This window comes from Urocampus carinirostris, chromosome 20 (genome assembly GCF_059441175.1).
Source record: "Urocampus carinirostris isolate Australia breed hairy pipefish chromosome 20, RoL_Ucar_1.0, whole genome shotgun sequence".
Classification (NCBI taxonomy): Eukaryota; Metazoa; Chordata; class Actinopteri; order Syngnathiformes; family Syngnathidae; genus Urocampus; species Urocampus carinirostris.
In genome coordinates, this window is record NC_142368.1 from 1,697,512 (window position 1) to 1,725,350 (window position 27,839).

The 27,839-nt window shown below is 42.3% G+C and overlaps 1 protein-coding gene across 1 annotated transcript in view; it reads left to right on the plus strand.

Annotated features, from left to right (window-relative positions):
• The first annotated feature begins 2,648 nt into the window (after positions 1-2,648).
• Positions 2,649-27,839, plus strand: part of meis2b (Meis homeobox 2b) — a 39,285-nt gene continuing 14,094 nt past the window's right edge. The window contains exons 1-9 of the mRNA XM_088324874.1: positions 2,649-2,867; positions 3,001-3,236; positions 4,301-4,442; positions 4,531-4,581; positions 4,673-4,723; positions 5,904-6,047; positions 10,670-10,784; positions 23,219-23,358; positions 27,256-27,332. Of these exons, the coding sequence (XP_088181000.1) occupies positions 2,856-2,867; positions 3,001-3,236; positions 4,301-4,442; positions 4,531-4,581; positions 4,673-4,723; positions 5,904-6,047; positions 10,670-10,784; positions 23,219-23,358; positions 27,256-27,332 (968 nt within the window). The 5' untranslated portion in view covers positions 2,649-2,855. The remainder of the gene's footprint in view (positions 2,868-3,000; positions 3,237-4,300; positions 4,443-4,530; positions 4,582-4,672; positions 4,724-5,903; positions 6,048-10,669; positions 10,785-23,218; positions 23,359-27,255; positions 27,333-27,839) is intronic.

A 27,839-nucleotide genomic window follows, 5' to 3' on the forward strand; every position in this document is an offset into this window, starting at 1 on the left:
ATTAGCAGTTATATCAAATTATGGTGTCCACTTTCATGTTCTGTTCAGTTAGAGCTAGTTAGTGTTCCAGCATCGCATTTCGTGGTCTTGTTGCTCTGGCAGTCCATTCTGTCCACGTGGGGGAATGTTTCTCATGTCTTCTCTTTCCATGTTTTGTTATGTTAAAACTAGCTGGTATTCTACCGTATCTGTGTCTTCTTTGTTTCATGTTTCGTTCATTTAATTCTTATCGATAGAGCATACGAGAGGGATGCAAAATCGTACAAGTGTTGGATGAGCAGTTATATTCACGTGTGGTGTCTACTTTCATGTTTTGTTCCGTTAGAGCTGGTTTGTGTTCCAGCATCGCATTTCGTGGTTTTGTTGCTCTGGCAGTTCATTCTGTCCACGTGGGGGAATTTTTCTTACGGCATCTCTTTCCATGTTTTGTTATGTTAAAACTATTCAGTGTATTCTTTGTTTCATGTTTCGTTCATTTAAATGTCTTTGGTGTTTTTACATGATGTAGCAGGGAGCCTCTGTTAACTTTGATGTCTTTGAATTCTGAAGATCTGAGTAATCTTCCTTGTTCTGTTCTGTACCGATTCATTTTCTGTCAATAGAATCTCGTCCTGTGTCTACGTTTACAGGATCTAATTCTCCGGTGACGCCGGAACCCGAGCGATTTCTTCGACCGCTCCCATCTACGGTTTGGTGCTATTTTTCTTGATTTTTTTATTAGCCTGCGTAATGTCCTCCAATGGGAGCTGTCATTTTTCTTGATCAAGACAGCCGAGGATCTTCTCCTGTTTTCTGCCGGCTGCGGGTTGATGAATGCCTTCATTTGCCGTTATTAAAGAGTGGAACGGCGCTGGCGGCTGCAGATAGGAGAGCCCCTCGTAAATCTTACCCAAATGAACAGTCCAATCATCGCTCATCGCAAATGAAATCTGCCCTCATTAATACTGACACCCAGACTGGGAAAGGGGGGGGGGGGGGGCTCCACACACCAGTCTGGGGGCACAGAGTCACACGTTTGCGAGAATACACGCGAAAATAAGCCAGACGTTGGATATTGGGACCAATTCTGGTGGGACTTGTGTAAACAACCAGACTATATCAGAATCAACCAGAAACCGAAGCGATAATCGTCAAACTAATCACCAAAAATACACGATTCTGGATTCTGATTGTTGTAGCAGCTAACAAAAACTAAATACTACTGAAAACCAAACAATAAATAGCCTTTTAAATGATGAGTTTCTTTGAATATTCATTTCACTGTGCATACCCGAATGTAAACAGTCGGCCATATTGGATGGGTCCACCAGACCCGGTTTGATGTCGTCGTGAATACGCTCTCATTTTATTGGATGACAGCTGTCCAGGGTTGCGTCCTCAGTAAACTATCAATTATAACAAGCCAGGAAATGTCACGGTTGCTGTGGCGCCCAATTGGCCCCGCCTGTGTGGCGCCAGCTGCGGCTCATTGACAGATTGGCTTTCTGTCTTTCTAAGCTCAGTGCTCTCATTTTTCCTTTGTCAGTCCGTCAACGAACTTCTGCCTCGCAAGACGTGGGTTTCGACTCGGTCCTGTTCCTGTTGGTATTTCCTGTCCGGAATTGTTCCCGTTTATTTCGTCCTGTTTCTGTCATGATTACCCAAGTGGAGCCACCTGGGGTAATCATCTGACGCGCTGGAATGCGCTCCCTGATTGGTTTATGTTCCCTTTTTAAGCATGCTACGCGGAAACCTCTTCGTCGGAGGATTACTTTTTACCCCGTTTGACTCGCCTGATTTTCCTGTGTCTTTTTGACTTGTTTACCTGATTCTGCCTGCCTCCGATCCGACCTGCTTCCGTTCCACGCTACGATCTTCTCTCCAGTCCCGGTAAACTCGACCTGCTTCCGTCCCACGCTACGATTGGCTACGTGTCCCGAAGTTGTCTTCACGGCGTTGCTGCTGACGTTCGACGGTCATCGCGTCTCCCGCTAACCCTGTACGCTTCCCCAAATAAAAGACTTGTAACGAACGCTCTGGGGTCTCCTGCTCTGTTCTGGTCCTCCTGACAGTTTCTTATTTTCTCCAGTTTTCGTTCCCGTCTAGTTTGTCTTGTTTATTTTTGATATCCTGTTTCATTATCTATCCTGTCTGTCCCGTCCTGTCCGGTATCGACCCCATCCGTCCGATATCAACTCGGGCAATTGGTATCGATCTCGTCGGCCTCTGGCTTCCTATCATTTCACGTCAGACTGCTGCCTAACGTGCATGACTCCCCATTTTCCGTAGCATAAAAGGCTCGTGTGAGAGCGTCACGCGTTTGGGTCCTTATCCTGTCCCGGTTCCTGACAGCCAATTGAAATTTTTGGGTTTTGTTTTTACCCTCGTCTCTGGTCGTGAGCCAATTTTCCCATATGATGGCAGCAATCTAACTAAAGAGAAACAGAACATGAAATTCACTGATTTTTGGGATTCAGGGATGTCAGGTGTGTAACCGAACCACTCCGGAGATGGAACTTTTTTCCTCCTCTTGCTCCCCTTCATCGCCATGACCCCAAAGGGCCTCGCTCACCAATCAGCGAGCAGGAAACGCGTCAATGCGCACGCACGCATGCGCAGAAGAACTCCCGTTCCACCTACCCACGAGCAGAAGAGCGACCGCGGGCCACTCGAGCGAGCCTCACTTCTCGCGAGCGCTGCGTGCGAGCGCCTCGTGGTCGCGCGCGGAAGCGGGCGCAAAGTTGGACAAACTGGTGAGGAGGATGATGAAGATAAAGAAGATCCCTTCGAGTTTTTGATCACTTGGCGTGGGGATTTACTTTTGGGACTTTTACTGCAGTTTTTCCAAGACACGCGCGGGGAAACTGCGTGGAACGATGGCGCAAAGGGTAAAACGCATCTCACATTGCGCAAAATGTCAACTTTTGATTGCAATTCAACGCGCATGCGTCATTTATTTTCACGGCTAAATCATAAAAATGGTTTTAAAGTGAGTAAAAATGTCCCCTTTCCTCCAAAAAGTACGACGACTTGGCTCACTACGGAGGCGGGATGGACGGCGTGGGCGTGCCGGTGTCCATGTACGGAGACCCCCACGCGCCGCGGCCCCTGGCCCAGCCTGTCCACCACCTGAACCACGGGCCGCCCCCGCATCCCACGCAACACTACGGCGCCCACGCACCGCACGCTATCATGCCCCCCAGCGTGGGCAGCGCCGTTAACGACGCGCTCAAGCGGGATAAGGATCACATTTACGGGTGGGTGGGCAAGCAATAAAATCACTAATTGAGTCCATTATTTAAAGGTTAAATTAAGACGGGGGTAAAAAACTGGAATACACCGTTTTTATTGTTTATATAATTGCAATAAATGTGTGTTTTTTTCCCCCACGCAATTTTGTGGCGTTTTTGTCACGTGCGTAATTTGGCACCACAGCCACCGTTAATGAATGCTCAACTGAGTCGATTATTTCGAGAATAACTTGGGAAAGTAAAACACAAATACACACTTTTTGGTTGTTTGAAATAATTGTATTTGATTGATGTGTTTTTCCCACGCAGTTCTGTTGCAATTGGCGTTGTTGTGGCGCGCAGCAACTCACGCATTGCGTAATCAAGGCACAAAATGAGTCAATTTTTCTGGGTTAAATTATGAAAATGGAGAACAAAAAATACACGTTTTGTTGTTTGAAATAACTGCACTAAATCGATGCTGCCCTGCCGACGAATTTCCGATGCGTTTAGAGTTTTTGTGGCGTGCGTAAATTGGCACCGCAGCGTCCCACTGCCTCATAAAGCACAAAGTGGGTCTTTTTTTGTAAAGCTAATTTTAAAAAATGTAAAAACACATCTACATAATTTTATTGATTTAAATAACTGCAATGAATTGATTTTTACCCCACGGCGTTTTTTTGGCGTGCGTAATTTGGCACCGCAATCACCCTCGCACTGTGTAATAAGACCACAACTAAATCAATTAAGAAAATGCAAATATATATATATATATATACATATATATATATATATATATACATATTGATTGTCTGAAATAACTGCAATAAATTGATGAATTGTTCCCACGCAATTCTGCGGCATTTTGCATTTTATACCGTGCGTAATTTGGCACTGCAGCCGCTCACGCATTGCATTTAATTTTAAAAAAAAAGAGTCAATTTTTCAAGGCCAAATGATGAAAGTATAACCCATGAACACAAATTTGTATTGTTTGAAATCATTGCAATAATTGTTTGTCTGTTTGTCTGCCCTACACAAATCATCTACGTTTTCCGTTTTTTTTGGGTGTGCGTCATTTGGCACCGCAGCCACCCGCTTTTCCCGCTGCTGGCGTTGGTTTTCGAGAAGTGCGAGCTGGCGACGTGCACGCCCCGCGAGCCAGGAGTGGCCGGCGGCGACGTTTGCTCCTCGGACTCCTTCAACGAGGACATCGCCGTCTTCGCGAAGCAGGTGCGTAAAAGGCGCGCGTAATATACGGAATTCGAGTCGCTCTTTTCTAACAATGTGCACGTTTTTTTTCCCATTTGTTTACTTTCAGATCCGTGCAGAAAAACCTTTGTTCTCGTCGAACCCGGAGCTGGACAACTTGGTGGGGAGCTATTAGAATTTATTTTCCCCGACATAGGATAAAGCGCACTGATGGATTTTTGCAACCCTCTGGATTTTTGTTCCATTTTCAGATGATTCAGGCCATCCAAGTGCTGCGCTTTCATCTACTGGAACTAGAAAAGGTTCGTTTTTCCAAAATCTTATCTTTCTAATCACAATTCTTTTACTTTGGGTTGTTTTACGACAGTTGGCATCGCATTTTCTATCGTTATGACGTAACTCAATCGCGTTTTAATGTTAGAAATAAAATAATCTTTAACATTTTTGTTAACAACATGGAGAAAATCAATTATAGCGAGATTAAACGATGCACTATGGGATAAACATGTCATAAAATGCTTAAAAAACACAAAATAAAGAGAATATTATGATAAATAGGCAATAAAATATGAACTAATAATTAATCTAATTAATATAATTAAATTATCATAACACAAATAACAATTCAATATAATAATGTCCTATATATATAGTCTAAAAATACAAAATAAAATCCTCACAAAAGTTAGTCAAATTATTTGAAATAAATACAACAATATTTCATTCATCCATCCATTATTTGCACCGCTTATCCTCAGTAGGGTCACGGGGGTGCTGGAGCCCATATCAATATTTCAATACAGCTATATAAAAATTTAAGAATTAATCTTAATTAGCACAATGAGCAAAATGGAAAACAGTTAATGGAAAATATTTTTAAGGGATTTTCTTTATAGAAAAAAAGGGAAAAATACTTAAAAATAATAATATTTGTATTTAAATAGGACAATAACCCTGATTTTCTTCCAATGGGTAATTGTTTTCCTCCATAATAATATTTGATCATAATATATTACTATTACTATGATGATTAGGTGTGATTATTTAGCCACATTTTTAATTCTTTAAATCAGGAGTGAGCAACCTTTTGTATATTGTGAAGGTCTACCTGTTTGACATGAAGCTCTAAAAACATTTGACGTTATAACTATGTAATTACCGTGTACTTAACAGGTTGTGATGATGAGGAATAATTATTTGCAGAATTCGTGAACACTTAAAACCAGCAACCTTTTTGAAGCCGAGAGTTCCTTCTTTATCCCTTTTAGCACAAAGGCCAGCCATTTTATCATGTAGCCCTAAAATAACATTTTACGTTATTACGAGGTTGCTATTTATTAGATGTAGGGTTCAAACAGTCTTTATAAAACACCTGCCTTTTATCAGAGCACTGGGCGATTTCCAAAATCAATGATGGGTCATTGTGATTTCGTAGAACCAATCACCTGTTAGCTATTTTGTGACCAGATTTTCTGCCTGCAGGTTCACGAGCTATGCGACAACTTCTGCCACCGCTACATTAGCTGCCTGAAGGGAAAAATGCCCATCGATTTGGTCATCGAAGACCGCGACGTCTGCAAATCGGATTTTGATGATTTGTCCGGATCTTCTACCAATCTGGATCATGTGAGTCCACCAAACAACCAACCCCTGCCACACACACCGAAAATTATTTTTCCGGGACGCCGGAAAGAACGCGGTCGTAGCTGCTGTTCGTCATTGGGCGGAGAAGAAAATATCAGTGATCGTGAATTGAAGTTTAACAGGATCCCGTCTGACACACCTGGTCCAACAGAGTGGCGGTGAAATGCATTCAAGCGAAAAGATTGGACCGAGGCACTCACCCAAAAATGCTCGGAAATTAAGAAATTAAACGTTTACCATTGCTGCTGTTGTGTCCATATTACTTGTTACATTGGCAAAGAATTTTGTTATTTTCTTAGCTTCGCTAAGCGCTAGCATGCAGCCTAATCAAGAGATGCTTCTCCCAAACAAAAACATTAAATTCATGAATGATCAAATGGATCTAATAAATGATCTGGTCTGTATGGCCTACTATTTTTAGCAATGCCCGCCCGCTTTTATTTTTGACTTACGCGGTGTTAGCATTAGCATTTAGGCTACACGCTAACGGTTATCTGAAGCTAAGAAAATAAGACATATTGCCCATATAATCAATAATATTGCAACAATCATCAACATTTAATTCGTCTTTTGTGAAATGAAGTGTATGCTGCAAACCCACGTATGTATGATGAGTGCCTTGGTCCAATCTTTTCGCTGGAATGCATTTACCACTACTCTGTTACTTTTCTTTGATCAGGAGTGTCCGCTGCGATCCAGTAAAACTTCCATTTACGATCATTAACTTTTCTTCTCTGATTCTGAGGATGAATTTCAACACCCAACTCGCAACTTTCTTTTCCTCAGTTTTCTGACCAGCAGAAGTATTCTTTTGCCTCCAGGCTAAACCCCGCCCACCAGATACATCATCATGTTTACAAACGAAAGGGTCTATATAAGGACCAAGCCATCTTGTGTCGTTTGAATATAAAAATGTAAATAAGAGAATTGTTGGATTTTTTTCTTAAAGGGACACTGTGTAAAATTTGACCACTAGATGTCACTGTACCGTGTAGTGCAGAAGTCGTCAAACCTTTTGGAAGCGTCAAGCGATTTTTTAGTCACTCATTAGCAATTTTTTTGTGTTTCTAAAATGTGACTGCCATGCTTTATTATTATTATTATTCCATCCATCCATTATCTACACTGCTTATCCTCAGTAGGGTCGCGGGGGTGCTGGAGCCCATCCCAGCTACTATGTTATTACCATGTTGTAATTATAAGAGGTTCGAATAGGCCCATCAACCACTAACCATCACACCAGTTAGAAATCAAGTTTCCCAGAAAATCACAATTGGATGTATTCAGAACCAGCACGTGGGCTGCTCAGGTTGTCTCAGGGGGCCACCTGGTGCCCACAGGCACCACGTTGGAGACCAGTGCAACCGAAGACGAGTGCTACAAAGCACAAGGAAGATTACAAATCACAGTCTAAGTCAGGGGTGTCAAACTCGTTTTAACTCGGGGGCCACACGATGGAACAAACATTCTGTCGAGGGCCGGACTAGTAGTTTAAAGAGAAAGAAAAAGAGACAAAGAAATAAGAGACACAGAGAATGAAAGGGAGTGGTAAAGAGAAAAAGAGACACAGAGAGTGAAAGAGAGAGTGGGAAAGAGAAAAAGAGAAACACAGAGTGAAAGAGAGAGTGGGAAAGAGAAAAAGAGAAACACAGAGTGAAAGAGAGAGTGGGAAAGAGAAAAAGAGAGACACAGAGAGTGGGAAAGAGAGAGTGGGAAAGAGAAAAAGAGAAACACAGAGTGAAAGAGAGAGTGGGAAAGAGAAAAAGAGAGACACAGAGAGTGGGAAAGAGAGAGTGGGAAAGAGAGAAAGAGAGACACAGAGAGTGAGAAAGAGAGTGGGTAAGAAAGAAAGAGACACAGAGAGTGAGAATGAGAGAGTGGGAAAGAAAGAAAAAGAGAGAGAGAGAGTGGGAAAGAAAGACACAGAGAGTGGGAAAGAGAGAGTGGGAAAGAGAGAAAGAGAGACACAGAGAGTGAGAAAGAGAGTGGGAAAGAAAGAAAAAGAGAGAGAGAGTGGGAAAGAAAGAAAGACACAGAGAGTGGGAAAGAGAGAGTGGGAAAGAGAGAAAGAGAGACACAGAGTGAGAAAGAGAGTGGGAAAGAAAGAAAGACACAGAGAGTGAAAAAGAGAGAGTGGGAAAGAAAGAAAAGGAGAGAGGGAGTGGGAAAGAAAGAAAGAGACACAGAGAGTGGGAAAGAGAGAGTGGGAAAGAGAAAAAGAGAGACACAGAGAGTGGGAAAGAGAGAGTGGGAAAGAGAAAAAGAGAAACACAGAGTGAAAGAGAGAGTGGGAAAGAGAAAAAGAGAGACACAGAGAGTGGGAAAGAGAAAAAGAGAGACACAGAGAGTGGGAAAGAGAGAGTGGGAAAGAGAGAAAGAGAGACACAGAGAGTGAGAAAGAGAGTGGGTAAGAAAGAAAGAGACACAGAGAGTGAGAATGAGAGAGTGGGAAAGAAAGAAAAAGAGAGAGAGAGAGTGGGAAAGAAAGACACAGAGAGTGGGAAAGAGAGAGTGGGAAAGAGAGAAAGAGAGACACAGAGAGTGAGAAAGAGAGTGGGAAAGAAAGAAAAAGAGAGAGAGAGTGGGAAAGAAAGAAAGACACAGAGAGTGGGAAAGAGAGAGTGGGAAAGAGAGAAAGAGAGACACAGAGTGAGAAAGAGAGTGGGAAAGAAAGAAAGACACAGAGAGTGAGAATGAGAGAGTGGGAAAGAAAGAAAAAGAGAGAGAGAGTGGGAAAGAAAGAAAGAGACACAGAGAGTGAGAAAGAGAGAATGGGAAAGAAAGAAAGAAAGAGAGAGTGGGAAAGAAAGAAAGAAAGAAAGAAAGAGAGCAAGAGCGCGAGCGAGAGCGAGAGAGAGAGAAATAAATTCAAGTACAGTGTCTTTGTGAGAGGAATCTGGCTTTGGCAACATCATGTTAACATATTTCAACCTGCAGCTTGTTTTTCTCTTGCGCTTCTTTGAGTGTTGTCTCGCGGGCCAGATTCAATCCCTTAGCGGGCCCGATCTGGCCCGCGGGCCGCCTGTTTGACACCTGTGGTCTAAGTAATCAAATTGCAACGTTTTTCTTTAAAGGGACCGTGCGTCTAATTCCACTGTATGATGTCTGAAACCGAGTGCTATAAACTGCAACAAATGTTATAAACTACAGAGACTCAAAGTGAACAAACGGAAACATTCTTATTCTAATTGATATGGCTTTACCAAGCTTTTTGGTTATTTGGGGTACCCGTAGCAGCAAGATGGCTGACTATGATGTCAGCTCACTCTCGGTGAGACTTAAAAAAAAGCATATTCGTATGATAGTTCACGTATTTTTGCTTATTATTCAAATCCAAATTTTTTTTAATACATTTTTTCACCACTAGGATACGCTAAATAATAATCCCTTTAAAAAATCGTTTTCACAGATTGTTATTTTTTCCCCGTTACTTTCCCAAACAATGCAGGAAGTCAGGATTTTTTTTTAAAGGGGTTTCCTCTACCCAGAATGCACTATGTCATGGACCAGAGCGGAGACAGGACCCACTTGCGTGGCGTTTCACACAAGTTTTATTGGAAGAAAGAGAAAGGGTTGCGCCCATGATCTGGTGATTGCTGGACGCGGGAAGCAGGTACCATTGAACGCGGAACTTGGTTTTCGTGACGAGCGATGGCGGTGTCGGGAACGGAAAACGGGTCAGTAGCCGGGACAGGAGAGCAAAAACGTGGTCGGGGACAAAAAAGAGGTCGAAAGCTGGGACTGGAGTGTAGACGTGGTCAGGATCAAAAACGGGTTGAAGCCGGGGGACAGACAGGAGCAAAAACGGGACAGGTGGGAGTCAGGGTTGAAACAAGCTTGCCTGGTATTCACTGTGGTTTGCAGACGGACTGACAACAGGGGACAGTCAGGACTGGGTTCAAATAGTATCAGGGAGCCAATCAGAACCCGTGGCAGTTGTTACATTTTTATGATTCAAATGATAAAAGTCAATTGCCAATATTGACCGTATTATTCCAAAGTTTTGGCTAATAATTCTAGATGTAGCCTACATGTTTCATCAACACGATCGTCGGAGTAGAGCACCCCCGGTGGACAAAATGAGCTATGTGTAAAATCCGACTAAGGTGCCATTTCTGGCCCGCCGCATGCAAGTTTGGCAACCCGATGCAAATGTCCCGGCAAAGCGAATTTGGAGATGGACCGGATTAGGGACGAACGTTAGCACGAGCGAAGCTAGCTAGCGCGGGAGGAGGTCTGGCTAGAGTGTCCTCCTCCACGCGGGGCTTTTGTCCCGTGGCGCCTCGTCGTCATCTGCCGAGCTCTTGAGCGGCTCGCCATCAGGCAGCCAGCTGACGCCGAGTGGCTGAAGAGGGTCCGGGGCCCCGGCGGGGGCCGGCCCCGGACTCCCCTTAAATACTCGCGTCCCTCTCAGTCCTTTTTCTATCGCCAGCCGTCGGCAGGCCAGGCACTTTTGCCACAGAGAGCGTTTCCACTCCGGCATGATGGTAACGTGGCTTCGGCACCGCATACTCGCCCATCGTGCTCGACGCGGTTCAAATCCGGACGCTTTTCTGACTTTTCTCTGCTTTTTGCTTTCCGGTTTCGCCTCGGTGACCCATCAGAACCCGGCGTCCTGGAGAGACCTGGACGACGCCCACTCTACCCCCTCGGTGGGGACCCCGGGACCGTCGAGTGGGGGCCACGTCTCGCAGAGCGGCGACAACAGCAGCGAAATGGGTAGGTCACCCCTACATTTTTTGCCAAACGAGGTTCATGTCTTTCAGGACTAACTTAAACCGGCTTAGCAAGCTGTTCTTGGTCTTTAGAATCAGGTGTGTTGGAGGACAGCGACCATCACTGCTCAAATTTTCAGTTTTCTCCTCAGACACCCTCAGTTCGAACATTAGATTGTCAGCAAACTGTGCCGGATCTTTAGAACCAGGTGTGTCGCCCCAAAAGTTTATGACTTCCGACACCCCTGATTCAAACCTCAGCTCACTAGCAAGCTGTGTCTGAACTTTAGAATCAGGTGTGTTCGAGGACGGCCACACTCAATGAGAATTTATTCCAGCCTCTGACACTTCTCATTCAAACCTCAGCAAGCTTTGGCTGATCTTTAGACTCAGGTGTGTTAGAGGACATCTGCCCTCGCTCCTAACATTGTCATTTTCTAGCCTCGACACCCATGATTCATACATCAGCTCATCGGGAAGCTGTGCTCTATCTTTAGAATCAGGTGTGATAGAGGACGGCCCCAAAAAGCTTTGATGGCACTCTTAATTCAATAGCTCATCAGCAAACTCTGCCTTAGTCATGTGTGTCAGAGGACAGACCCCTTTGAAATTTGTCATCCTTCTGGCCTTTGACACCCCTGATTCAAACATCAGGTGAGCTTTAGACTCAGCTGTGTTGGAGAACAACATCCCTGGCCCCAAAAGGTTTTTTTATGACATTCTTAACTCAATAGCTAATCAGCAAACTCTGCCTTAGTCAGGTGTGTCGGAGGACAGACCCCTTAAAGTTTGTCATCATTCTGGTCTTTGACACCCCTGATTCAAACCTCAGGTGATCTTTAGACTCAGGTGTGTTGGCAGACAGCTACCCTGGCCCCCAAAAGTCTTATGACGCTCTTAGTTCAAATAGCTCATCAGCAAACTCTGCCTTAGTCAGGTGTGTCGGAGCACAGACCCCTTAAAGTTAGTCATCCTTCTGGCCTTTGACACCCCTGATTCAAACCTCAGGTGATCTTTAGACTCAGGTGTGTTAGAGGACATCTGCCCTGGCTCCCAAATGATTGTATTTTTCAGGCTGATGACGCTCTTGATTCAAATAGCTCAGCAAACTGTACCTTAGTCAGGTGTGTTGGAGGACAGACCCCCTAATGTTTCTCATCTTTCTGGTCTTTGACACCCCTGATTCAAACTTCAGGTGATCTTTAGACTCGGCTGTGTTAGAGGACATCTGTCCTGGCCCCCAAAAGCTTATATTTTTCAGGCTCATGACACTCTTGATTCAAATAGCTCTTTAGCAAACTGTACCTTAGTCAGGTGTGTTGGAGGACAGACCCCAGATTCAAACCTCAGGGGATCTTTAGACTCAGGTGTGTTGGAAGACAGACCCCCAATTCAAACCTCAGGTGATCTTTAGACTCAGGTGTGTTAGAGGACATCTGCCCTGGCCCCCAAAAGCTTATATTTTTCAGGCTCATGACACTCTTGATTCAAATAGCTCTTTAGCAAACTGTACCTTAGTCAGGTGTGTTGGAGGACAGACCCCAGATTCAAACCTCAGGGGATCTTTAGACTCAGGTGTGTTGGAAGACAGACCCCCAATTCAAACCTCAGGTGATCTTTAGACTCAGGCGTGTTCAACAACAGCACCTTCACTCAAAAACCACCATTGGAAAACATTGTTTTAATACCATCAGTATATTCATTGCAATAGTTGCAAAGAATCCAGTAAAATCCATCCATTATCTGCAACGCTTATCCTCAGTAGGGTCGCGGGGGTGCTGGAGCCCATCCCAGCTATCTTCGGGCAGTGGACAGGGGGCACCCTCAACTGGTCACAGGGCACACAGGGACAAACAATTCGCATGTTTTTGGAACGTGGGAGGAAACCGGAGTGCCCGGAGGAAACCCACGCAAGCACAAGGAGAACATGCAAACTCCACACAGGAGGTTCGTTCTCAAGGGCGCAGTTCTGAGGTCGGCGAAAATAATTGAAGGGTTTTTACTCTGCGGTTGCCGCAGTCGCCACGGCTGTCCTGCGGGAGCGCTGCGGCCGTCGGCTTTGGAAAAAAAAAAACCCACAAGAAGAAAGCGGCTTTTTCAGGGGGGGCCCCTGGCGTTTGCTAGTAGCCCCTGTGATATCTGGGGCCCCCCTTTGATTGCCGGCCCCCCGCCGACCACCCCCGAAGGGGGGGATGCTGCGTGTCCGTCACAAAGAGGAAACAATGGCGGGAGGGGGCGGGGACAAAATGGAGGAAATTCTTGAGTCCGACGCGTGGAATGCTAGCAATTTTGTCAATATGGATCGGGGGCTTCGAGGTTTTTGTCCCGGGGGGTCGAAAATGTGAGGGAGGGGTTGGGGCCCAACGCAAGTCAAAAGGAAAAGTGGAGGGAAATGCCAGCAAGTGCTTCCGTTTTGTCTACTTTTGTATTTATGAGAAATGTCGACAGCCAACTGTGCGAAAAAAGACAAAGAACAAACCACATTTCGTTGCAGAGGCAAAGAAATCCCCTAAAATACAAAAGTTTAAAGGGACCGTGTGTATTATTGAGTGCCTTGAAGTGGTAGAAAAATATCATTAAAAAAAGAACGTTGATTTAAGTAATGGGCAAGTATCGTATGAACACGCCATTTGTATTTATTTGACACGATAGTCAGCCATCTTGCTGCTTTTTCTTCCTAGTTTTCTTCTGTTCTCTGGCTTTTTTTTTTACCATTTTTTAATTTCATTTTATTTCTTTTCTCTTCATTTTTTTTCTTTGTTTTCTTTTTTCCCTATTCTTGTTGCTTGCGTTTTTTTTCTTCTTTTTATCCTTTTACACTTCTTATTTCCCTCTGTTTTTTCTTCATTTTCTTTATCTCGCTTCCTTCTTTCCTTCTCATTCTCTTCTTCTCCTTTTTCTTTCTTGCTCTTTCTAGTCCTCCTTTTTTTTCTGTTTCCCTTTTTCATTCTTTTTTTCTTTACAATTTCCTGGGCAGGATATGATATGAAAAATCCTGCACCTCAACCATTTTGAGTCCTATAATGCACGTTCTTCCTTTTGCTTTTTCCCTTTTAGCGCAAAGGCCATCCCGTTTTATATGCAGTTCTAAAAACAAATGATCATGTTATTACTAGATTATTTTGAGGGCTGGTGGGCAAACTACAGCCTGGGGTCCATATGCGGCCCCGCCAGGCTTTTTAAGCCAGCCATACAAAATGGTAAAAATATAATGACAATTATATATAATAGTAAATATAGTGCTAAAATTGTGTTTGTTTTTGGTGCCAATTTTTTGTGTTTACTACAATATTACTACAACAGAAATACTAAAGAAACTTATACATAGATAACGAAATATAAAATTGAGTACTTAAAACAGGGACTTCATGTTGTATGTATAATACTTTCATTATAAATTATGAAAAGAAAATCATACTACATAAATGTTAAAAACAGACCCCTGCAGTAATGCTATAATACAAAATGTGTACTCCAGAAATAGAAACGCAGTAATACTACTATACTGTGACAGAAAGACCAGAAAATACTACGGTTCAAAGACATTAATACTGCAGAAATACAACTAGAATGAGACTACAAAAATTCCGATACATAAATAGAAATTTAATTAAGAAATACTCGAAAAGTACTGCTAAAAACATCGACAGTAATACCGCAAAAACACGACTATAGAAATTCGACATCATACTACAAAACTAAAGTATTAATACAAGAACTTAAAACAGGCAGCTCATATATGACTTTGCTTTATTTCGAGTGTTTCAAAAAACAAATACTTCAAAACAAATATGTGTATATTTATTCATAAATTCAAATGAGAAAAATGAGATAGGTCTCCGGGCGCGGCCCCCCAGCCACATTTTTGAAACCAGTGCAGCCCCCGACTCCAAAAGTTTACCTAAGGGTTAAATCGAATCAGTCAACCGCCTAAAACAAATCATTGTTCGAGAAAATCACAATGACCCAGTACTGCTTCGCCGGAACTTCAGCTGTCCTAAGGGGCCACTCTGGTGCCCGCGGGCACCACGTTGGAGACCCTTTGGACAACAACATAAAATACAGCTCTCTGTAGCTTGTATTTTCCTCAATAACGTGGTCAAAATTCAAAAATGGTGTGACTTAGAAAAGCAATTCAGATTTCTTTTGTCCATTTTGAGAAAATTAAGGCTTTAAAGGACCACTGTGTAATTATTGACCACTAGATGCCGCTGTATTGCGTCATGCAACTGAAAACAAATGCTACAAAGTAAAAGGAAGAATTCAAACTACAGAGACTCAAGGTAACTAAACGTCCCTTTCCCACCCGCCTCTTACGAAAAAGAAAAAGAACAAAACAAGGAAGTAATATGAAAAGAAAATTGACAAAAGGGGGAAAGGCAAAAATAGCAAAAAAGGAAAAGAGACAAATAGGGAAAATAGAAAGAAAAAGGGGAAAGGGAGAAAAGAAGAAAAAGAAAAATACAAAAAGCCAAAGGAAAAAGACCTAGAGAAAAAAACGTACAAGAAAAAAAAGAAAAGGTTCAAAAGAAAGAAAGAAAATAATAAAATGAAAAGAAAGAAGACAAAGAGAAAAGAAAAGAAAAGAAAAATGACAAAAGGGCAAAAAAGAAGAAAAAAGAAATAAGACAAGGGGGAGAAAATAAAGAAAAAAGGAAAAAGAAAAAAAAGGAAGAAAATAAAGGAGCAATGAAAAAGAAAGAAATTTAAAAAAATTGACAAAAGGGCAAAAAAGAAGTAAAAGGAAATAAGACAAGGGGGAGAAAATAAAGAAAAAAGGAAAAAGAAAAGAAAACAAGGGAAGAAAATAAAGGAGAAATGAAAAAGAAAGACATTTTTAAAAAATGACAAAAGGGGAAAAAAGATAGATAATAGAAGATAAAATCAAATAGTAAGAAGAAAGAAGACACAATGGAAGAGACAAACAGGGAAAATATAATTAAAAAGGAAAGAGAAAAAAAGGAAAAATACAAAAAAGGTGAAGGAAAAAAGGCTAAAAGAAAAAAATAGAAGAAAAAAAAAGACAAAACTAAAAAAAAAATGTAAACAGTAGTAAAAGTATATAATAAAAAAGAAAAAATAACCTTAAGGGAAAAGAAAAAGGACAAAAAGGGGGAAAATAGAAAAAAGGGGGAAGAAGAAAAGAAACAAAAAGGGAAAAAGACAAAAAAAGAAAAAGGGAAAAAGACGAAAAACGTCAAAAGGAGATTAAAGAATAGAATAATAAAAAAAATACTAAATAGGGAAAAAAAGAAAAAAGAAAAAGAGAAAAAACTATTACAAAAAAATACTAAATAGGGAAAGAAAGTAAAAAATTAAAAATAAAAAACAATTTTTTGGGGGGGGAAGAGTAACAAAATTAAAAAAAGAAATTAAAGGAAAAAAAAATAAAGCAAGAAAAATAAAAAAAGCAAGAAAAAAACAGTATTTGGGTGGTACCCTTAACAGCAAGATGCCTAACAATAATGTCAGCTCCCTTTAAGGTGTCAAATAAATATAAATGTCTCCACTCACGAGTACTGCATAAAAAAAGTACAATAATATACTAATTCATGTATTTTTCCCTAGGACTCAAATAAAAATTGTTTTCACAGAAAAATAATAAACAATGTCCCTTTGAGTTCGAGGTAATATCGGGCCTAGAAAAATCAAGCCCGACCCGACCTGGCTTCTGGGTATAAAACCAGCCCGAGCTCGACCAACTAACTTTAAGGAAACGATCCCGGAGCAAACCTGAAATTTGTGAGGAGACGGGAGGAGGAGTGTGGATTTCGGGTCAGGCTCGGGCTCGAATGTATATTTTTAGAAAAAAAAAGAAAAGAAAAAAAAAAAGGGTAGACTAATGATGTTCATGTAGAACTTGTGATGTTGCCCCCCTCCCTCGCCCCTCGTCTTATCCCTCTTTCTTGAGGGGGGGGGCAGAGGGGGTCTCAAGCTAACGCCTTAGGGCACATCCGGCGCGACGCTAACGTTTTCTGACGGCTAGCCGGCGAATCCGACCAATCGGGGCGAAGAGTGACGCTGCCCCCCAAAAAGTCGTGCCGTTCCTGCCCCCCCGTCCTATCTTTCGCCCCCCACCCCCCTGCACGCGTGAGGCTGCAGGCGTAGCAATGGTTTTGCCGCAGGGCCAAAAAGAAAAACATACAGCAAAGAGCAGCACCCCAAGATATGAAAATTGCGCCCCCCACCCTCCTTCCCACTATGCTCATTTCATATTCATGTGGCTCTCTACGATATACCCGCCTTGTCTTAAATAAACTCACAACATTCCACAATATAAAGTCAACGCTAGCTTATTTTTGTGGAAGTTTTCATGGTTCCGGCCTCCGACACCCCTGATTAAAACGTCAGCTCTTTAGCAAGATCATCGGAATCAGGCGTGTTGGAGGACAACTGTCCAAACCCCCAAAAGTTCAGTCTTTAAGCTCCTGACACCCCTGATTTAAATAGCTTATTAGCTAATTGCCTGATATTTGGCGTTTAGGCTTATAATTTCGTGTTTCCGGTTTTCGACACTACTGATTCAAATAGCTCATCAGCAAGCAATGTCTGAGGTTTTAAATCAGATGTGTTAAAGAACAGCTCCGATCGTCTCGAAAAGGTTCATTCTCCCAGTTTTTGACACTCTTAATTCGCAAGATGTGGTTAGAATCGACCGTGTTGGAGGACAGCACACCTAGTGTCACAGACCAGGAACGAAGAAGCAAAAACAGAAACAGGTCCGGAAAAGAGGTCGGCAACAGGTATCAGGCAGAAAACAGGGCAGGATAGTGTCGGAGCGTACAAAAGCTTGCCTAGCTGCGAGCACAGGTTTGCAGACGGTCTGACGGGTTCCTTTCGGAAGAAGGGAGTTCAACAAGAGTCCAACAGCCGATCAGGTCCCGTGGCTGTTGTTGTCTGACACCCCTGATTCAAACACAAACAAGATCTGTCTGATCTTTAGAATCAGGTGTGTTGGAGTACATTCCGATCATCACGAAATGGTTCGTTTTCCCCAGTTTTTGACACTCTTGATTCAAATGTCTCATTAGCAAAATGTGCTTAGAATCAGCCGTGTTGGAGGACAGCACACCTAGCTACTAAATTTTAAACCTTTCTGGCGTCCGACACCCCTGATTCAAACACAAGCGAGATCTGTCTGATCTTTAGAATCAGGTGAGATTGAGTACAGCTCCTCACGACACTGAAATGGTCATCTTTCCAGCTTTTGACACTACTGATTTGAATAGCAAGCTATGTCACGAAAAGGTTCATTTTTCCAGTTTTTGACACCCTTAATTCAAATATTTCATTCGCAAGATTGCAAATCAGACGTGTTGGAGGACAGCACACCTAACTCCTAAATTTTAAACGTTTCTGGCGTCCGACACCCCTGATTCAAACACAAGCAAGATCTGTCTGATCTTTAGAACCAGGTGTGTTGGAGTACAGTTCCTCACAACACTAAGACCGTCACTTTCTGGTTTTCAACACTCCTGATTCAAATAGCTCATCAGCAAGCTAGGTCAGATGTGTTAAAGTACAGCTCTGATCATCACGAAAAGGTTCATTTTCCCAGTTTTTGACACTCTTGATTCTAATATCTTACTGGCAAGATTTGCTTAGAATCAGACGTGTTAGAGGACAGCACACCTAAGTCCTAAATTTTAATTATTTTTGGCGTCCGACGACCCCGATTCGAACACAAACAAAATCTGTCTGATCTTTAGAATCAGGTGTGTTGGAGAACAGCTCCTCACAACACTAAAACGGTCACGTTCCAGTTTTCGACACTCTTGATTCAGATAACATATCAGTGAGGCTTGCCTGCGCTTTAGATTCAGGTGTTGGAGGACAGCCTCCCTCACCCCCAAAAAAATCATTTTTTTCAAGTTCTTGACACACTTTATTCAAATAGATGATCAGCAAGATGTTCTTGATCTTCAGACTCAGGTGTGTTGAAGGACAGCCAACCTTGCCCCTCAAATGTTCTTTTTTCAATTCGCACACCCCTGATTCAAACCTTAGCAAGCTTTAGAATCAGGTGTGTTGGAGGACACCCTACCCCAAAAATGTAAATTTTCAGGCCCCTGATTCAAATTGTTTGTCAGTGAGATATGCCTGATCTTTGGACTCAGGTGTGTTGAAAGACAACCATCCTAACCCCCTTAAGTTTTCATTTTCTCAGCCTTTGACACTCCTGATTCAAATAGCAAGAAGTAACTGAGCTTTAGAATCAGGTGTGTTGGAGGACACCCTACCCCAAAAATGTAATTTTTTAGGCCCCTGATTCAAATAGCCTGTCAGTGAGATATGCCTGATCTTTGGACTCAGGTGTGTTGAAAGACAACCATCCTAACCCCCTTAAGTTTTCATTTTCCCAGCCTTTGACACTCCTGATTCAAATAACAAGAAGTGACTGATCTTTGGACTCAAGTGTGTTGAAGGACAGCCCCCATCACCACTTCAATCATCATTTTTGAAATTTTTGAAACTCCTCGTTTCAAAAACCTCATCAAACTTTCCTCGATGTCTAAACTCAGGCGTGTTTGAGTAGGGCTCCCAACGTCACTTTAAATTGTTATATTTTCATTTTTCGACACTCCTGATTCAAATCGCTCGTCGGCGAGCTGTGCCTGGTGTCTAGAACCAAGTGTGCCGGAGTACGGCTCCCCACATCACTAAGATCTTTCCGTTTTCAGACACTCCTGATTCAAATCAGCTAGCTCAGCTGTGTCGGGGGACAGCCCCTTTCGCCAATATTGTGATCTTTTCGGTTTATGAAGTAATCACGACTGACTTTGGACCTTAAATAATGGAAAAAGTCCAATCTACATGTCTAAGGAGGACACCAGTCCTGGCCTCCATTGTTGTAGTCCCCCCAAAAAACCAGGAGAATCTTGTTAGCAAGCGTCCCGTGACTCCTAGCCGGACGCCATCCGTCCCGTCTCCCAGCGTCCCCCCTCCCCGATGTCAATATTCATCATCTGAAATATTTATTCATGACTTTGGCTGCGTTTGATTGATGCCTTCCTAAAGACAAAAAGACAAGGCGGGGCCAATCTTGAGAAAAGTCCTCTTTCTGTCCAGCCTCGGGGGAGGAGTCTCTCAGATGCATTATTCACACGCCCTGCAGGCAAGCTTTCAAGGCTGCTTTGCCCCCCAGGCATGAAAACGGGAAAAGACGACCACGCGCTCTTAAAAGCGAATCATCTGGACTGATGCACAATTCATAACGGGCGGGGCCTCCGCCCGTGTCTCCGCCCCCGCCTTCTCCTCGTCGTTTCGTTCGCGGGAAAATGCTGAGAGAGGCACCAGAGAAAAACGAGCCCCGATGACTTGTCGGCCCGCTGTCGCCGTAGTGGCTGTCTACCCTTGATCGACCGGAGAACATTTAGGACACCCCTTCTGTTTTTTTACTCTCGATATGAAAAATACCAAAAGTGATCTTCTTTGGAGCATCCCAATTTTTGTGTCACAAAGTAGATGACTGGTTCCGTCCAGAATATAGAGTTTCAACGACAGTTTCCAGTCACAGACCCTGTTCTGACTCTACATCACTGTAGAATCCTGCATACAAAAGCTCATGAAACGATGTAGGTTCACTGTTTTACTTTATGATGAAAACCCACAGAACAAACTGTAAACAGCCAAGCACCCAAATCAATTTGACCAGGTGAGCGGTAGGCATCTCCCCAAAAATAGCACACTCCTAAATACATCCGTATCCAGTGCTTTGTGATATTTGGAGAAAACTAGTATTTACAGGAAAAATGACAGTCAGAATGAGCCTCAACGATCTTATTGAACAAGCATCATTTTTATTTTGGCCATTAAAGGGTCAAAATTGATGTTATGAGTGATTACTTTTGGCCCTTTCTTCCAGAACAACCCAAACTTTTAATATCTAGCAATAGCTACCGTGACTATACTGTATGTAAAGACCATTGCCTGTGATTGGTCTGTTACCACACCTGCATGCCTGTGAGATACCATTGTGGAAAGTTTCTGCCACCTTGTGGATGTTTTGGGAAACTACTTTGCTTGAATTTCATTTTTTTTAATAACGGTCGCAAAATTATGGTAATTTAAATAGCGCTTGTCAAACGGGGGCGCCGGCGCCCCCATGGTATTAGGAGGGTTAGGTAATTGTGGGAAAGAGGTAAATCTAATGTGGTAAATTTGTTGATATAGGACACATGAAAGAACTGTTTTGGGTTCAGATCTTTGGGGATCCTGAGCACCCGGTTCAGAGGAGGGCAAACTACGGCCCGTGGGCCACATACGGCCTGTCAGGCTTCTGCATCCCGCTTGCAAAACAAAACAAAAATAGTCTAAATATAATAAATATATATACACATAATAGTAATACTAGTAACTGAAAACTTTTTTGGTGCCAACTTAGTAATACTGTAAAAATACTACAAAAATCTGACGGCAGAAATACAACAAAAATACCACCAAAATGTTACTAAAATAATACTACAAAAAATGACATATATACTACAAAAACTATATTATGGAATTACTACATAAATACTACTCTATAAATAATACAAAATACTTTTTACAGCAATACTATAAAAATACTACAGAGATAGTACAAAAATCTGACGGCAGAAATTCAAACAAAATATTACCAATATATTACAAAAACAATACTACAAAAAACGACAGATATACTACAAAAACTATATTATGGAATTACTACAAAAATACTATATAAATAACGAAACAAAAATTACAGTAATACTAAAAAAATACTACAGAGATAGTACAAAATCTGACGGCAGAAATACAAATAAAACATCACCAATATATTACTCAAATAATACTACAAAAAAATTAGCTACAAAATACTACTCTATAAATAATACAAAATACTTCAAAACAAAAGAACAGTAATACTCTAAAAATATTACAGAGATATTACAAAAATCTGATGGCAGAAATACAAATAAAATATCACCAATATATTACAAAAAAATGACAGACATACTACAAAAACTATATTATGGAACTACTACAAGAATACTACTCTATAAATAATACAAAATACTTCAAAAGAAAATTACAGTAATACTCTAAAAATATTACAAAAATCGGATGGCAGAAATACAAATAAAATATCACCAAAATACCACCAAAAAATACTACAAAAAAACAATAAATACAAAAAAGAAATATGATTGATTTATTACAAAAATACTACTCGATAAATGATATACAGTACTTCAAAATAAAAGTACATTAATACAATAAAGATACTAGAGAGGTATGACAAAAATCTGACGGCAGAAATACAAATAAAATATCACCAAAATACCACCAAAATAATACTACAAAAAAACGATAAATACAATAAAATATATGATTGATTTACTACAAAAATACTACTCTATAAATGATATAAAGTACTTCAAAATAAAAGTACACTAATACAATAAAAATACTAGAGAGATATTACAAAAATCTGACGGCAGAAATACAAATAAAATATCACCAAAATACCACCAAAATAATACTACAGAAAAACGATAAATACAAAAAAATATATGATTGATTTGCTACAAAAATACTACTCTATAAATGATATAAAGTACTTCAAAATAAAAGTACACAAATACAATAAAATACTAGAGAGATATTACAAAAATCTGACGGCAGAAATACGAATAAAATATCACCAAAATACCACCAAACTAATACTACAAAAAAACGATAAATACAAAAAAAATATATGATTGATTTACTACAAAAATACTACTCTATAAATGATATAAAATACTTCAAAATAAAAGTACATTAATACAATAAAAATACTAGAGAGATATTACAAAAATCTGACGGCAGAAAAACAACAAAAAAACCACCAAAATCCAACTAAGGTAATAGTACAAAAATACTACAGCTATACTACAAAGATTGTACAATGGAAATACCACAAAAATAAAAAAGGAAAAATACTACAAATACAAAACTACAGTAATACTGCAAAATTTTGACAACAGAAATACTAAAAAGTACTTCAATAGTACTCAGTTTTGGTGGTTTTGTTGAACTTTGTCTTCAAATATACTGCGTGGCCCTCAAAAAAACTGAAGACCCGGTCTAAAATGACTCGTCCGGATTCAGATGGAGGTCACGTCCGAATCTGGTCCCCCCCCGAACGAGACCTCGTTATTTCAGGTTTTGACTTCATGTCAAGTCACTGACTCCGATTGCATTAATAGCCGACTGCCCTCTCCAGCCCCCACACTTCATTAGCTCATCTTGGGGGGGGGCGCAAAAGAAGGTGAGGGACGCTATCTTGGTCAAAAGAGGACAGCGTCCATTTTTTCGTCTGTCCATCAGTGAGGACAAAAAACAAACACGCGTCTCGCTAACTTGTCAGTCTTCTCGCTGAGCCCACTTTTGAGTTTCAACTCTATGGCGTCTGCTTGTCCTTGTCCACGGCAGGAGACGGTCTGGACAACAGCCTGGCGTCCCCGGGCACAGGAGACGAAGACGAGCAGGACAAAAAAAGGCAGAAGAAACGAGGAATCTTCCCCAAAGTGGCCACCAACATCATGAGAGCGTGGCTGTTCCAGCATCTCACCGTAAGAAACGCAATTGCTTGTCTAAAGTGTCCTCCTGCTGGATCTGTCCTACATGACGTCCTTGTCCAGTTCTGCTGGCTAAATGTTGTATTATCGAAACTAAAGGAGTGGCATAGTTTCTGAGCTCTCCGATCTTCTTTCAGGAGTAGTTGCGTTATTTCCTTTATATAAACGCTCTATTGACTCACTCGTGAATGAGTAATGCTACCCTGGCTAGTGTCCTGGATTCCGTGGCGCCCCTACGGCTTAAATCAGGACCCAAAAGACGCACGCCCAAGCTTGAAGTTTTCCGTCAAACCTGCTGTGACGGCTTGTTATAGTATAAAGCAGCCCTTGCCTCTGCAAAATCAGCCTATTTTTCGAAGGTGATGGCGGCACAAAAGAATAACCCCGAAATCCTTTTCGACACTGTAGCATCGCTAACGAGGCAACATGACTTTACGGTCTTCTTTAATGAGAAGATCCAACGCATACGGGAAGAGATTTCTAAAGACCAGGTAAATACGTCACCTATTTTTTCCAATTGAGTGATCCGTCACTTGCCCTTTGAGACTCTTTGTGATTAAGGGCTGTACATATTGTCCACCTTTTTGAAACAAAGAGCTACTTTTTGTAACTGATTAGCGCAAAGGACTTCCAGTTTGATAGGGATTCATGAAATAACACATTATTATTACTAGTTTATGACTATGCTAATAATACAAGAGGTTTAAATAGGCTCTGTCAACCATTATACGTCACACAAATTACCCAGAAAATCATAATGACCCATGACTACTCTGGTTGTCTCAGGGGGCTGCCTGGTTTCTCTCGAGGCACCATGTCGCAGACCCCTGGTGTCATCGATAGCGAGGCTAGGGTCAAGTTATTCAGATGCCTTCCGGATAGAAATAGGAAACACTGGCCGGAAATGAAAGCAGTCTTTGTTGACTCAGCTCAAGAGAGTTAGAAGGAGACTTTAGCGAGATAAAATGATGCCAGAAGCAACCAACAATTCCTTTTTTCAGAAAACTGGCCTGGTCCCAGAGCTCTCTGGGAACATGTAAGGATAATTCTGAAGGTACCCTTCCTCACGGAGTCTACACCGGTCAGCAGATTCTGATAGTCCACCCGACACTGAACTCCGAAACATCTACTCTTTGCTTCGAACCTCCCATTTGGTTTTGTAGCCGTCACGTATAAAAATAAACCTCATTGTAGTACCATTCCACCCTTTGGAGCGATTCCAGGTTGGAGTTCTCGGTCTTTTTGTCCGGGGTCCTAAGGACGCCGTGTTTTTTTTTCTCGGATGTCCTCGAAAGTTGTTTACTTCCAAGAAAACGATACCGTCCTTTCAGAAAACGCACCTTTGCTTTTTTCCAGCAGCAAAAGAAAACGGTTGAATGATCCCTTTTGTGTTCCCGATCCGCTTTCAGTCCTGATTCGATGCCGAGGAGACTCGAGAACCCTCGAGGATCTCGGAGTGGCGGCCCCGTGCTTTTGTGGCCCTTGGAGGGGCCCGAAAGGACCTCTATTGAGCCAGCAGCTGGAAAGGATTCGATTCATGATCCGATTCATTAGCGGCTCATTAGCCCGGTCAAACGACCGTTTGCCTGACGCCGAAGGTAGCGGGACAGGAACCGGGACTTGCCGAGACTATCGGGCAACGTACCAAGTCCAGTTACCAGTGCGGAGATCCCTGGGTTTTTCCTCGGTTAATAGGGACCGGAACCATCTGCCAAAAGTGAAAACCCGCCAAATCAAAGACCCCAAAGGGTTAAACTTACCTCGAGATGACGTCGTTACCGACTGAAAGTATATGACTGTAACAAAATAACCAACATAGATCTACGAATCATACCACATAATAACACATGATTGCAGTTTTATTGTAATTATACCAAAGGAAAACCAAATTAAAGGGATTTCCCTTTCTGTCAGGACCAGAACGGAGACAGGACCCACTCGGGTAACGTTTCTCACAGTTTTTTTTGGGCAAGAAGGGAAAGGATTGCACACGCGATCCGGCGATTGCTGGTCGCGGGGAGCAGGTCGCTCTGAAAGTGGAAGTAGGACGATGGCGGGGTCGGGAACGAAAAAAAAAAACGGGTCAGTAGCCAGGACAGGAGAGCAAAAACGTGGTCGGAGCCGGAAACGAGTCGAAAGCCAGGAGAGGAGAGTAGACGTGGTCGAGATCAAAAACGGATCGTGATGGGAGACAAACAGGAGCAAAAAGCAGGACAGGTGAAAAAGTGCTTGCCATGTAAAAACAGATTTGCAGACGGACCGACAAAACGGGACTGACAAGACAGAGTTTAAATACTGACAGGGAGCCAATCTGTCGACAAGCTGCAGCTGGCGCCACACGGGCGGGGCCAATTGGGCGCCATGGCAACCGTAACACTTTCAGTGTTAGAAAGCAATTTAGAGAGAGGCTGGCTAGCTGCGCGCTAGCATCAGTTGTCCTTGAATTGAGCTAGACCTCTACAATAATTAAAATAAAACCAGTTTATTCAAATTGTAGCAGTAAAGGTCATCGCTTTCATGGCTAATGTACCTGCGGTGGCAAAATAGAGGGTCCTCAGCGGTGGCTTAGCAGAGTTATTAGCCAAGCCGTAACACTAGGTCGGACCTGGAGCCTCGCTATTGCTTGCCATTTCATCGATTCCATAACAATCCACGCAGCACTTTAGTGGTGATCCCCATTTTCTTGTGCTCTTCTGACTTTCTATTTAATTGATAATTTTTTTTCAATGTATCCGCTAAAAGCTAGTAGCCGCCTGCTGTTCGCGTGACAGCATACACCAGCCAATCACAGTTGCGCACACAGAGAGTCACACCCACCCTGATCAGTGTCTGCGGTCTAACAGAACACAATGCCAGACACAATGATATCAATGACAATAAAGACAAAATCTCTCTCTCTCTCTCTCTCTCTCTCTCTCTCTCTCTCTCTCTCTCTCTCTCTCTCTCTCTCTCTCTCTCTCTCTCTCTCTCTCTCTCTCTCTCTCTCTCTCTCTCTCTCTCTCTCTCTCTCTCTCTCTCTCTCTCTCTCTCTCTCTCTCTCTCTCTCTCTCTCTCTCTCTGTGTGTCTTTTTAACTTCTTTTGCTCTAATTTCCTTTTTTCCTTTTCTCTCTTTTCTCTTTCTTCCTATCCTTCGCACTTTCTTTTCTCTTTTCTCTCCTTCTGTCTTTCTATTTCTCTTTCTTTCCTTTCCCTTTCTTTTTCCCCTCTCTCACGACATTTTATCTCTTGTTTCTCACGCTCTCTCCCTCTTTTTCTTTCTTTGTCCCGCCCTCTCTCTTTTTCCTTCCTCTTTCTCTTATTTCTTTATCTCTCTTTTTCCTTCTTTTTAATCTACTAGTCCGGCCCCCGAGAGAATGTTTGTTCTATCGTTTGGCCCCCGAGTTAAAACGAGTTTGACACCCCTGGTCTAGAACTTCATTTACTGATGGTTCAATCATCAGTCGGGCTGACAAGCTCCACCGGCAAAACCAAAAACCGGATCGTCTTCAGGACCAGAAATCTCAGCTCTCGAACCCTCATCCCTCACCACGCTCCGACAGCAGAAGAAAGGCGGCAGAAGTGTCGATCCCCTTCACGCCACGTGGCTTACCATCTGCTGCCCTTCGTCTGCAAAGAACAAGGCCGGTGGACGGGGGGGGGAGAAAGAGAGGCGGGGTGGGGTCCTGGGGGGGTCCCGGCCTTACCAAACCCCGGACAAAAGACCCCATTGTGTTTCCTTACATCCCACCCGATCGTTTATCAAGCGATGTCAAATTATGTCAAATAAAGCCGGGCACTTTTGGCCCCGAGTGTTGACGGGGGCAAAACGTGGGGGTGGGCGGAGGGTTTGGGGTGGGGTACTAGTTCGTATCCGCCAAAAATTCAGTCCCGGTTTGGTTTTTGTGCCGCAGCACCCGTACCCGTCTGAGGAACAGAAGAAGCAACTGGCCCAGGATACCGGACTCACTATTCTGCAAGTCAACAACTGGTAGGCCGCCCACACTTTCCAGCAGGGGTCTCCGACCCCTTTTCAAGCCTCCAGCTACTTTTCTGCCACTTATTAGCGTATGCGGTTCTAAAATAATAACTTATCCTGAACTACCTAATATCTTATTACCGGGTGTATTGTTGGAAGTCGAAAAAGAAAGAGAAAAAAGACAGAAACAAGGAGAGAGAATAAATAAAAAGAAAGAGGAAGAAAGAAAGAGTAAGAGAGAGAAAAAGATAGGAAGATAGAGAAAAGAGAGAAAGAGCAAAAGAAAGGGAGAAATAGAGAGCCAGAGAGAGAAAGATAGGAGGATAAAAAAGAAAGAGAAAGAAAGAGAGAGGGAGAGGGAGAAAGAAAGAGTAAGAGAGAGAAAAATATAGGAAGATAGAGAAAAGAGAGAAAGAGAAAGGAAAGAAATGGAGAAAGAGCAAAAAAAAGGGAGAAATAGAGAGCCCGAGAGAGAAAGATAGGAGGATAAAAAGAAAGAGAGAGCGAGAGGGAGAAAGC